The sequence below is a fragment of the Oncorhynchus tshawytscha genome, linkage group LG05, assembly GCF_018296145.1.
Source record: "Oncorhynchus tshawytscha isolate Ot180627B linkage group LG05, Otsh_v2.0, whole genome shotgun sequence".
Classification (NCBI taxonomy): domain Eukaryota; kingdom Metazoa; phylum Chordata; class Actinopteri; order Salmoniformes; family Salmonidae; genus Oncorhynchus; species Oncorhynchus tshawytscha.
The window spans coordinates 71,597,665-71,610,777 of NC_056433.1; the positions used below are offsets into that span (position 1 = coordinate 71,597,665).

At 41.4% G+C, this 13,113-nt stretch overlaps 1 protein-coding gene across 1 annotated transcript; it reads right to left on the reverse strand.

Annotated features, from left to right (window-relative positions):
* Positions 1-4,420: 4,420 nt before the first annotated feature.
* Positions 4,421-6,586, reverse strand: LOC112251307 (forkhead box C1-A). The gene has a single exon (XM_024422227.2). The coding sequence runs from the start codon at positions 6,348-6,350 to the stop codon at positions 4,935-4,937; it is 1,416 nt and encodes a 471-aa protein (XP_024277995.1). The 5' UTR covers positions 6,351-6,586; the 3' UTR covers positions 4,421-4,934.
* Between the last annotated feature and the right edge of the window lie 6,527 nt (positions 6,587-13,113).

Below are 13,113 nucleotides of genomic sequence, written 5' to 3' on the forward strand. Positions count from 1 at the left end.
GTGTGTGTGTGTGTGGGGGGTGTGTGTGTGTGTGTGTGTGGTGTGTGTGTGGGTGTGTGTGTGTGTGTGTGTGTGTGTGTGTGTGTGTGTGTGTGTGTGTGTGTGTGTGTGTGTGTGTGTGTGTGTGTGTGTGTGTGTGTGTGTGTGTGTGTGTGTGTGTGTGTGTGTGTGTGTGTGTGTGTGTGGGGTGTGTGTGTGGGGGGGTGTGTGTGTGTGTGTGTGTGTGTGTGTGTGTGTGTGTGTGTGTGTGTGTGGGTGTGTGTGTGTGTGTGTGTGTGGTGTGTGTGTGTGTGTGTGTGTGGGGGGTGTGTGTGTGTGTGGGGGGTGTGTGTGTGTGTGTGTGTGTGTGTGTGTGTGTGTGTGTGTGTGTGTGTGTGTGTAATTGCTGTTGACTTACAAATTGATTTGATAAGCTCTTGCTCATACAGCCCCTCCTAGTCTGTGTTTCATGCCATTCTCACGTTTACTCTTGAAGTTTCAAATTCTGTTTTTAGCTCATTATGGAATGTGAAGAAAAAAAAACGAACGAATTGCCTAATAAAATACTTGAGAACATTGTATCTTTGTATCTGTTGTCATAATACTTTAATCAAGTAGCCTATGTGTGCCTATTAGACTATTGCCTGCAAAGTCAGCGTGTTTGAGGGAATGTTTCTATTTGTTTTAATTATTCATTGTCATAACTATAACGCATAACCAAGAGTTTGTAAGTGCAATTCCTTAATTTTGTTCTTATTTTGGTATTATTAAATCAAAAGGTATGACGATTCCTGTCATCATTATTGCAGCAGAACGCCTCGCCTTAACCGTGTTAATAAAATTGGTATTTAACAACTAACCATATTTAATTCACGTTTAATAACTTAATTGTAGGCTACATGCAATATTCAATATTGACAAGGTGTTAAGCTGCAGAACGCCTTATTTGATCTGAAAAATGGACAAGCCTTATTTTTAGACGAGCACGCCCCTCACTTTAACTTTAAAGTTAAAATGAATAGAACACAGTTGACCTTTATTTAAAAGAGATGCCTATCTCCACATAATTATCTATGTTTGTGTAGAGGCTTACAGTAGGCTATAGTGTGTATGCTGTAATAGTGCAATTACGTGCGTGTGGAGGAGGGTGTCCAAGTAAACTAATCGATTAGTCATCTCTAACTTGCCAACAATAATATCCATAATGTATTCCGTAGTTTCTGTGAACAGCGCATGAGAGTATGTTAGGCCAGGAAAGGTATAGGCCTATAGGCATCTTTAGAAAGCGACTGCGTGCTCATATAGTGGCAGCTCGTCGCTTTGCCCTCTCATGAAGCATTGTTGACATCCTCCCCATTGACCTTCGCCTAGCGCTCTGCCTTTTCCGTCGGATGAAAAATGATTCTGCCGCTGATTGAATTTTATTCCTTCCTGACCTGGCCAGCTAGAGATAGCGCCATCAATCTCTGTGCGCCGACGTGACGTGTGTTTATTCCTTCGGAAAGAATCTGATGACTGCTATTAGCACAATTATGGCTAGGCATCTATGAGTGAGAGGATCAACATTTGAAATATATGCTTATTGAATTATTGATAGGCCACTATTTTATTTAAATCTAAACCTATTTGTATTGGTGTGATGCAGTCTAGGCCAATGCATAGACCTATAGTGGTTACTTTTTTTGTTGTCAAAATGAAAACTGTAAATGGTATGCTAAAGCCTCTAAAGCCAATAAACTAGAAGGGTCTTGTTTTCATTACCTATACACCATTAGTTAATGCTCAATTTTAAAATGTAGATAAAAATATCCAGGTTAATAAGCAATGTTGGCTTTGTTTAGGCCTAGGCTTACCCGAAACGCAGAGTGACTGACTGGAACAACTTGACTTTGTGCTGCCTGTGCTGTCAAGCAGGCTTTTACTCAAGGGAGCATTTGTGCTGCGGTGTAGTGTTCCTTGCTCACATTCTCAATCCAATACTTTCACGAGTGCAAGCGATCACAACAAAGACACATTTTCAATGCCTACCAGGGAGAAGTCAACCCCCTACCCCCTTGTGCGTCCCCTACCCCTCCTGCCTCCCCTACTTGCCCCACGGACACACCTGCACAAGATTTGGGCCTCAGCAAAGCACTGGTGTCAGAGAGTAAAAATATCTCCTCTCCCCCTGTTCCTGAACTCACGGAGCCCAGGGCCGCCGGCAGCAGGCAGCATCAGCAAGACTCAGCGCAGAGGTATGTCATATAACAACACCATATAATGCATAGGCTACATTCATTACTCTCATACGTCTGACTGGGCCCCAGGTTGCGTCCCAAATGTCACCATATGCTCCTATATAAGTGCACTAACTTTGACCAGGTGCACTATACAGGGAATAGGGTGCCATTTGGGAAGGGCGGTCTCCAGTCAGTCAGTCCGTGTAATTGTCAGACCGAGGGCGCATGCTTAGAGGCCCCGGAGGAAGGGACAGAGAATGTAGTTAACACAATAAGCAAGCAGATGTTTTCTGTAAACCCCTGTACACTCAATTAACAAGCTGTAATGACTACCAATTGTGACTATCGAGACCGACACACACGCGCCGCCGATACAAAACATTCCAAATGTTTGATGAAGTGGTTTGAATTTGGTTGTGAATTTGTTTGAACTGCAAATGTGTTTTATCTGCAATTTAAACAGTTAAGCTACAGTAATAGCTTAGCAGCGATACTTGTTTACACATTTTAAATGATAGAAATGAGTTAATTGGACATATTAATAATAATGACGGTAATAATAATATAGGCCTGCAAAAGGAGTTTCAAAACAACAAATGTTCACTAATATTTGTCCTATCATGTTTCAATGTATTTTTTTGAAAGCGACTGATGTGTTTTTTTGCATTGTCTAGATTGATTTTTAAATAGTCAATTAAGTACACTTAATTTGAATTAATCTATGTGTCTGTGTTTGCTTGTTTTGTTTCATCTTTATTCAGTTGCTGCAGCAACCAAACATCTGGCAAAGAGAATATTTCAGACATGCGTGGTATGAACTAAGCGTCCGTAAACACACGTGGTCACTCCAAACAACACCCGGCAGCACCCGGATACCTTGGCACCACCGAGCTAGTAAACAGCCACCTACCCCTCCATCAATAAACCGTGATACAAAGTTTGGCTCTCGGCTCGCTCTACATCAAGGACCTGTTAAACTAAAGGCCTGGAGGTGAGGATATTGACAAAGGGTCTCGTCTCAGCGAAAACAAACCAAGCAATGCATCTAGACCTTACTTCTGTTGTCACCAAATGTACTCCATATCCTTCGTCAATAATTATTTCACGATATCAATTAGTGTGATTTCTTATTTACACAAATCCTAAATCTCGTGTAAATCTCTACTCTCTTCATCTCCTGTCTCCCCCTCTGTTTCAGATTGCGTGCTGTAGCTCTGTGGAACATTTCATTTGTGCTGACTACACAAACATGGGCCAAGGCAGAGGAGTAGGCTCAGTAGCCTACATTTTATTTTAGCTTTGTTATAAGAAAGTAGAATGCCCAAATATTGCACAACCTGTATTGAAGATAGGCCTGTCCTAAAGTTAGAAACAAAACTTGCTAATCATTATTTTAATTTGGAGGTTTTGGACCCAACATTAATACTTTCCTCGATGGCACATCCCACATAGCCTAAAGGAGAGATATTGTATGTTGAAACATGTGTTACGTTACCTTGACAATAGCCTATCCGTTACAAGAATAACTAACAATTACACGGACATATATCATACACACTGAGTATATTGCATAATACACTACCAGCCCAGCAGCAAGCCTGTATATAGCATCATATCAGATTACAACACACTCAATACAGCAGAACATCGCATTAGTGGCTGCAGCCTTGTGTGTGTTGTATTGCTTTACGATGTAATATTAAATACACCTATAAGTACCTGGACATAACTCCAGAACTCATAAGATTGTCACATCGTTTAAACTGTATATGTTTTACATTTATTTCACTACTGTCCTGCAACGTGTGCTGCCAGGCAAAACTGTGTGCATATGTGCCCCGGTTATTGTAGCAGGGTCATAAGGCCCCAGAACAGAACATCAAGACAAGAAACAGAACCCATTTATTACTCTAAATAGCCAACGTAAATCTTGTCAACACGGTGTGGGGTGTGTTGTGCACTAGTTTGTGTTTTAGATATTACATTATAAATACAGAAGAGTGAGGTTTACGCAAATATACCACCGCCGTTTAAAATCACAAATGATTTGAAGCATTAGGCCTAAACACTACTTTTGTCTAAAAGCACCACCAGGGAAGACACTATGCAATCTTATTTTGCAATAATAGACCAAACTTTTATTTTGCATTGTGTCTCCTATTCTAAAGCATGTCGGACCCTATAGGCCTCTACGGAGAGCTAATAAACCAGACAAATTTAAATCAAATAGAATGTAAATTTATTAGACAAACAATGCAATGCCTTCAGAATAATTTCAACAAATATGGAACAAAAATATATAGAATACGTCGGTATACAAGTCCCCCTCCTATTTCATAAAATAACAATATGTAGCACAATTTAAGGCACCTCAATTTGGAAACACTTTTTTGGTGGTTGGTCCACAACATCCAACTATACTCCCTTACTTTCTATAATAAATTACTATATGCAATTTACAGTGAATAACAAGTTAATAACATGTTGGATGTTAAAGCAACACTCTTTAAAAACAAAGTTCCCAAAGTGAGAGAGATAAAAACTTACGTGTTATTCGATGTTGTAACACGCGCCTCTGTCTGTCATACACACCAGAACAAATCTCACCACTCTCATTCTGTTTAGTCCATTTGGGGATGAATAAAGGACCGGAATGAGGGAGGTTAAAGTACAAAAAGAAGGAAATATATATATTAAAGTTATTCGTTTAAAAAAACATTTTTGTTTTTGTTATTTTCAGAACTTGCCGCAGTCATAAACGAAAGCTCCGGAGGTACGGTAGATGGATTGACCGGAGGGGAAGGCCATCTGACAGCTATTACTTCCGTTAACAGGAGAGCTATTCAAACCGATCCGTTGAGACTCGAACATCTCTCGCATCGAGTGGAAGTTCTGTTGCTGTGCCGGGTAGCTTGTGCCCAAGTGTCCCAGGTCTCCGTACCAGGACGCAAGTCGGCCCTGGTTCGCGTGGTGACCACTGTCCTGTCCCGCGCTCAGGTTGCCATGCCCGAGCGGGGATGTGGCCGTAGTGGTGATGGAGTAATCGGGCAGAGTCTCGTCCACGGTGGTGGAGGGCGCAAGGTGGCCTCCTCGGTCCCCGGCGTACAAGCTCATGGCTTGCATGTTGCAATGGTACGTCGCGCTAGAGTTTGTAGATATTGAGTTCTGGTTGCAGTTTGGTGAGTTGTAAGCAGACGGCTGGTTGGGGGAATAGTTAAGAGATAGAGAGGGTGTTATACCTGTCCTAGAAGATGCGATAAGAGGGGACGTGAGCTCCGTGGTGCCCTGAGGCGACCCCCGGACTGAGGTCATGATGTTGTCCACACTGAAGCCTTGCGCCGCGGCCTGTGCGTGGTGGTGATGCTCGGGGCCCTCCATGGAGAGGGACCGGGCAGAGGGCACACTGTGAGGGCTACCGGTGGACATACTGCTGCTGCTGCCAGGACTCTCTATCTTGGGCACAGGCAGGCTGGGGGACTCGGCCTGTGGTGGAGTAGAGGTCCCGTTCTCAGTCTTTATGTCCTGGATGCGCACGGGCTGTGAGCCCTGCACGGGTTGCTCGTTCTCCATATCCGGTGCTCCTCTCCCTGACAGGTCCCTGTCTTGCCTGTCATCCTTGTCCTTTTGGACATTACTCTTCTTGAACCGTCTGCGACGCCTCAGGAAGCTGCCGTTCTCGAACATGTTATAGGAGTCCGGGTCCAGAGTCCAGTAGCTGCCTTTGCCGGGCTTCTTATCGTCCCGGGCCACTTTGACAAAGCACTCGTTGAGGGACAGGTTGTGGCGGATGCTGTTCTGCCAGCCCTGCTTGTTGTCTCGGTAGAACGGGAACCTCTCCATGATAAACTGATAAATCCCGTTTAGGGTCACCTTCTTGTCCGGTGAGTTCTGTATTGCCATGGTGATAAGGGCGATGTAGCTGTACGGAGGTTTGACCAGGTCCTTGGGCTGGTGTTGCGGGGTGTACGGTCCGTACGCACGCGCCATGCTGGCCTGGTACTGGTCTTGGGCTGCATGAGAGTACATACTCATGGGAGCAGGCATCCCGGTGTACCCTCCACCGGCCGCTGCCCGGTAGTAGCTCTGGTCACTGCTAATGTAAGGCACAACGCCCAGAGAGTTGGGGCTGGAGACGGAGTACCGCGCCTGCATTATCTCCTCCTCGCCTTCGTCCCGTAAAGTTGAAATAATAAAGAACTCTCCCAAAAGCTTCAGCAGCACGGAGATGGGTAGCTCCAGTTTCCTCCTCAGCCTCCTTTCCTTTATTTCCTGTGTGTTACAAAGGGAGTTTGGGGAAGTATATTTAGCCTAAGCCACGGCTCGCCAGGATGACTGGAGTGAAGGCTGCGCACAGTCTACTGTGTCGAACATTGGGAAAACTACGGCTCAAGCATCCGTCACTACAGAGACACTTTTTTTTTTTTTTTTTTTTACTCTGTTCACGTTTTGGCCTGTGGCTGCTCCTCCCCGAATGCGTTCCAACATCTAATAGGATGGGAGCTCAACCCGAGCGTGCACGAAAGAAAGCAAAGTTACAGCAGTCAAAAGCCTTCCAAGTGGTGTTGGCCACACACACACACACACACACACACACAAACACAAACACAAACGCACGCACACACATGCACACACACACAAACACACGCACACACACACACATACACAGAAATTAAATAAGGAGAGGTATGAGGAACTCCCTGCTCCCATAAAATGATTTGAAGGGCTGTATGACTAATATTGCTCAATGCCAATGGTTTCGGCTATATTAAACCATTAAAATATTAACATCTATTCCTTAATATTAGCAGTTTATCAAAAACTTTCAGATACCCTATCATATGTGTTAAAATGTGTAACCTATTGTGAAACATTTAATCGTATAAGGACTATAACGTAAAATTTGAAGAAGTCTTCAATCGCATCACCTCATTTGAAATGAATGACTTCTTTATAAATACAATTAAAATAAATAGCCTATTTATGTGCATTATTATAATTAGCCTAAATTGAATATTAAACCGGATAAATGTTTATTTTAATGAGTTTTTCTCTGTATCATTATGGATGAACTAGCCTACACACAAAACTGAGAGGTAGGCTACACGATTGTTACTTTAATTTCTCAATCTCATCCGTTAAAAATGGGTTTATAAAACATTATACAATCAACAACAACAATGCAAAATAAGCTACACATTAATTTAATTGAATTTATTCAAAGCACAAAATCAAATGTTGACTAATAGAATGGGCCCTACATGTGGTCGGTGCCCGTAATCTTTTCTGATGGGCACGGCGCAACAGATGGAGAGGTGTCAGAGATTCCACATTATGTAAATCACCAGCTATAATCTGGAGGAGAGATTATTATTTTATTACCTTGTTACTGTCATTGCGAGAAACAGGCTTTTAAAAAAAATAACAGGCCTTCCTGATCAAAATGTAATATAGCCAAATGAAGAATACACTTTGGTCTCACTATCGGCCTACAAGAATCAAAAGGCACACTAGTTTTTATCGGCACAAACATGCGTTGAAATCAGTGTTCTCCTCTGCCGTTTGGTTCCGCTACGCTGAGTTCATCAACATAAACTGCAGTTTAAACTTTAAATAAACACCCAGCGCGAGATAAAAGCGCATGCTCCCCTCCCGGCCCGGGCAGCTCGAGAGGGCGGAATGCGCAAGCTAATTAAAGGTTAAATTAAGATCATTTGGCCGAGGAAGAAGAAACGGCCAAGGTGAGAAAGGTTGACTTGGTGTGAGAGGGAATGCGATTTTAGTGGGACCAAACGGAGCGCACGGAGACCTCGCATGTGTCAGTCTCAGTCCAAAGGTGCTAACAATGCTATCAGAATTCCTCCAGCTTTTGCTCGTAAGGGATCTCGCACTTTCTCAGGTAGAATGTTTAACTAATGTTAAAAACGAGGCAGGTTCCATCCCTGTATTAGACATTAAGCTAGGAGATTTAACATATTTAGTTGGCAAGTCATAATTGTTGTTGGCCTATGTGAATTTTGGTATAACATATATGACCGAATTCTTTATTTTTTTCGAATTTAGGCCTAGGCTATTTCTTATCCAACACTCATCATAGGCTATGGTGTTTGAGGATATCATTGCAATTGTGAATGCATTTTTAGACCGTCTCAGTTATTTTATTAGTGTGCCTATTAGTATTATTAGTAGGTAGGCTATCAGTAGCCAAATAGTAGCAAATACTATCTACAATCGACTATCTAAATAACTGTCACAGCAGTGTTATTGTGTGGGAACTGAGGGGCGGGAAGTAGAGGCGAGATACCCGGGACAGTAAACACTGGCATGTATAAAAACAATTAAAACCAAGAATTCACAAAATGGGACAAACACCAAATTGAGACTGCATGCAGAAATCTGCAAAAATATCCTCAGTGTACAACATGAAACACCAAATAATGCATGCAAAGCAGAATTAGGCCGATACCAAAGCGATTCCCAAACCTTCCATAACAAAGCCATCACCTACAGAAAGATGAACCTGGAGAAGAGTCCCCCAAGCAAGCTAGCTATTCATGGGGCTCTGCTCACAAACAGACCTCACAGAACCCCAGGACAGCAACACAATTAGACCCAACCATATCACGAGAAAACAAAAAGATAATTACATCACCCATTGGAAATAATTAACAAAAAAACAGAGCAAACTAGAATGCTATTTGGCCCTAAACAGAGAGTACACAGTGGCAGAATACCTGACCACTGTGACTGACCCAAAATGAAGGAAAGTTTTGACAATGTGCAGACTCAGTGAGCATAGCCTTGCTATTGAGAAAGGCCGCCATAGGCAGACATGGCTCTCAAGAGAAGACAGGCTAAGTGCACACTGCCCACAAAATGAGATGGAAACTGAGCTGCACTTCCTAACCTCCTGCCAAATGAATGACCGTATTGGAGACACATATTTCCCCCAGATTACACAGATCCACAAAGAATTCGAATACAAACCCAATTTTGATAAACTCCCATATCTATTGGATTAAATATTACAGTGTGCCATCACAGCAGCAAGATGTGTGACCTGTTGCCACAAGAAAAGGGCAACCAGTGAAGAACAAACACCATTGTAAATAAAACCCATATTTATGTTTATTTATTTTCCCTTTCTTTCTCTAACTATTTGCACATAATATGACATTTGTAATGTCTTTAATCTTTTGGAACTTTTGTGAGGGTAATGTTCACTGTTCATTTAATTTTTTTCACTTGTGTTTATTATCTAGTTCACTTGCTTTGGCAATGTTAACATATGTTTTCCATGCCAATAAAGCCCTTAAATTGAATTTGAATTGAATTGAAATGAGAGACAAGAAAAGGGCAAGCAGTAAAGAAAAAACACCATTGTAAATACAACGTATATTTATGTTTATTTATTTTCCCTTTTGTACTTTAACTATTTGCACATCATTACAACACTGTATACAGACATGATATAACATTTGTAATGTCTTTATTATTTTGGATCTTCTGCGAGTGTATGTTTGCTGTTCTATTGTTTATTTCACTTTTGTTAATTATCTATTTCACTTGCTTTGGCAAATGTAAACACATGTTTCCCATGCCAATAAAGCCCTCAAATTGAAATTAAATTGAAATTGAGAGAGGGAGATATTAGGTCAAATATGATACATGTTATACAATACATTACTTGATGAATTGTATAAACTTAGAAACCGTTTTTTAAATAGTAAATTGCTAAATTATGAATTCATATTTGGTTGGATTTAAAAAATATTTAAAAAATAGATAGTCCCCGGTAGTCCTACAGTCCCGTTTCCTACAAAACATGGGTACAATTTAGAAAAACAATGATATTGTGTCCATTTGTTTTTATTGACATGGCCAATATTTGAATTTATTTTGCACATAAAATATATATAGCGCTGTTATTATTTGATTCAATAAAGATAACATATATATGCTATATATTTTTTCTGTGTAGAATCGAATTTACTTGTTTTTTTTCTGTGAAAATTCACGCACAATTTTTTACGATATTATCAATAATATAGGCTATGTTGAAAAACATTCCTTTTACAATTTAGAAGATTGGTGTAATGGTGTAAATTGAAATATTTCGATGGCATTGACAGACTTTTGGAGCTAAAAATCGAAGGAATTTGCCACTGACTACTGCTCGTGTCTCGGGATAATTGTAGTGATGAATCACATTTTACTAGTCTGTTCCCTTCCTACATTTTAGAACTAAAACGGTGGAAGGGTTCCCAGAACTAAATCATAAAAGTTCAAATAAATAGTCGTGGTATGTTAGTCTTGATTTGATTTTTGATTATTTATCCGTTATTTTACCGGGTAAATTGACTGAGAACACGTTTTTATTTACAGCAACGACCTGGGGAATAGTTACAGGGGAGAGGAGGGGGATGAATGAGACAATTGTAAACTGGGGATTATTAGGTGACCATGATGGTTTGAGGGCCAGATTGGGAATTAGCCAAAGAGGGTGAACAGATTAGCCAAAGAGGGTGAACAGTGAGACAGAGAAATATGTCAAATATACCAACGCGACGCAGTGTATTGACCTTGTCGGCATTCTTTCATAAGTACTGAGGGAGTCGTGAAGACCAGCATTACGATGACAAGGAAACCGTTCAACACTAGCCACTGGCCAAGCCACCTGCTATGAGGGCCAGCGGTTCGTTGGCACCTAGCGCCCCCTGGCGACCATAATTGCCATGGGCCTGCATGTCCTTAATGGAGTAACATCGTCCCTAGGCTAATTGCGCATAGGCAGAAGTGTCTGATGAACGGATTGAGCTATGTTGCACATAAATTAGGTTACTACTCAAACCTCCACAAAGTGATCCAATGAAACATTATAGAAAAGCCAGAAAATAAGTGATTGTGATTTTTGGAAGCTCATTCTTATCTGAAAATGTTTGTTCCATGGGACTTCAGTTCACCCTCCCTCAATGAAAAGATGGAAGCAAGTTCCAAAAATTTCCAAAGGTAGGAAAGGTAGGCCTCCCAAACTCGGTCCTTGGGACCCCAAGGTATCTAAGTTTAGATTGTTGCTCTAACACTACACAGTTGATTCAAATAATCAACTAATCACCAAGCTTTGATAATTTGATTAATAAGCTGTGTCGTGTTAGGGCAACACCCAAAACGTGCAACCCTTGGTGTCCCGAGGACCGAGTTTGGGGAACGCTGGACTACAGTGTCAAGGAGCGTCACATCAGGGGCTGTAAACCTAAGTCTGTTTCTATGGTGCCAGCTCTCTCTGAAATCACAACATTGCCTACAATAACAGAGATATGTATTAAAGATATATTTTCATATTCCTTTTTATTGGGGGAATGTTCGTTTGATTTGTTTTCTCAACTCACACAACTCTCAATGTAATGGCCATGATGCATGGGGTCAGTCAAGAGAAGTAGGCTGGATGCACAACGTGGGTGGCCAGGAGCAATTTACAACCACAGGAAGCTCTCAAACTAGTCAAGAGGGCTGCAAACTAGTTCTAAACTAACGTTATACATGGGTGGCTCCTCCTTTGTTAAGGACAAAAGATACATAATAGTGACAGAAAAATAGTATGGGTGTTGATGAAGGTCAAGGTGATGATAGCTGCTTAGCCTTTAATGTTACAACATACTCTACTACTCTAAATTCGCCTTGGTCATGAACTACATGAACCCCCCCATCCCCCATCCAGTGGTGTACTGCAGTTTTGCGGGGCCGCAAGGTTGGCAAATAGCTAACATCCTACAATTTTGTCATGTTGCAAAGAGAGAAAAAAATGCATCTTCATAGCTAATCTTATACTATTCTATATATTTTGCAAGGAGGCTGAGAGAAAATGTTTCTGTTTTAATGCTAATTTCCTGCAATTCTACTCATTGCCATGGGGCAGAGAGGAAAATTGGCAGTTTTATAGCTAATCTCATTCTATTCTAAGCAGTTTTGGCTTATGGTGTTTCATATCCTATTTGGGAAGTGGTTATGTCATTAAACCCTTGAAGTTCCAGAATGGAGTGAAAATGGCAGCCATATTGGTCAAGGATAAATCGAAACCAGTCTAATTGGAATAGATTACACTTTGGATGGTGTATCAACACACCCAGTCACTACAAAGATACAGGCGTCCTTCCTAACTCAGTTGCCGGAGAGAAAGGAAACCGCTCAGGGATTTCACCATGAGGCCAATGGTAACTTTAAAACAGTTTAATGGCTGTGAGTTTAATGGCTGTGATGGGAGAAAACTGAGGATGGATCAACAAAATTGTAGTTGCTCCACAATACTAACCTAATTGACAGACTGAAAAGAAGAAAGCCTGTACAGAATACAAATATTCAAAACATGCATCCTGTTTTCAACAGGGCACTAAAGTAATACTGCAAAAAAAGTGGCAAAGCAATTCACTTTTGTCCTGAATACAGTGTTCTGTTTGTGGCAAATCCAATACAACACATTACTGAGTTCCACTCTCCATATTTTCAAGCATAGTGGTGGCTGCATCATATTATGGGTATGTTTGTAGTCGTTAAGGACTGGGGAGTTTTTCAGGATAAAAAATAAACAAAATGGAGCTAAGCAATATTTTATCACAGCAAACCATGGTTGACCAACTCCCTGAGAAAAACGGCTGACCTTCACCCCCCCCGTCATGTCAAGAGAGACCCAGTTAAGTATCTCACTGAGGACTTGAGTCCACTGCAACTTGTGAGGCGTCACTGCCACCATGTGTTTTAATGCCTATGTTGCATTCTATTAAAACTTCCCAGGTGATCCTGGTCAACCTCTCTCAGCACTTTGGCACCCTCTAATGTTAGAGAGAGAGAGACACACACGCACACGCACGCACGCACGCACACACGTACACATACCTAAAAATGCCCCACTCTGACACCACCA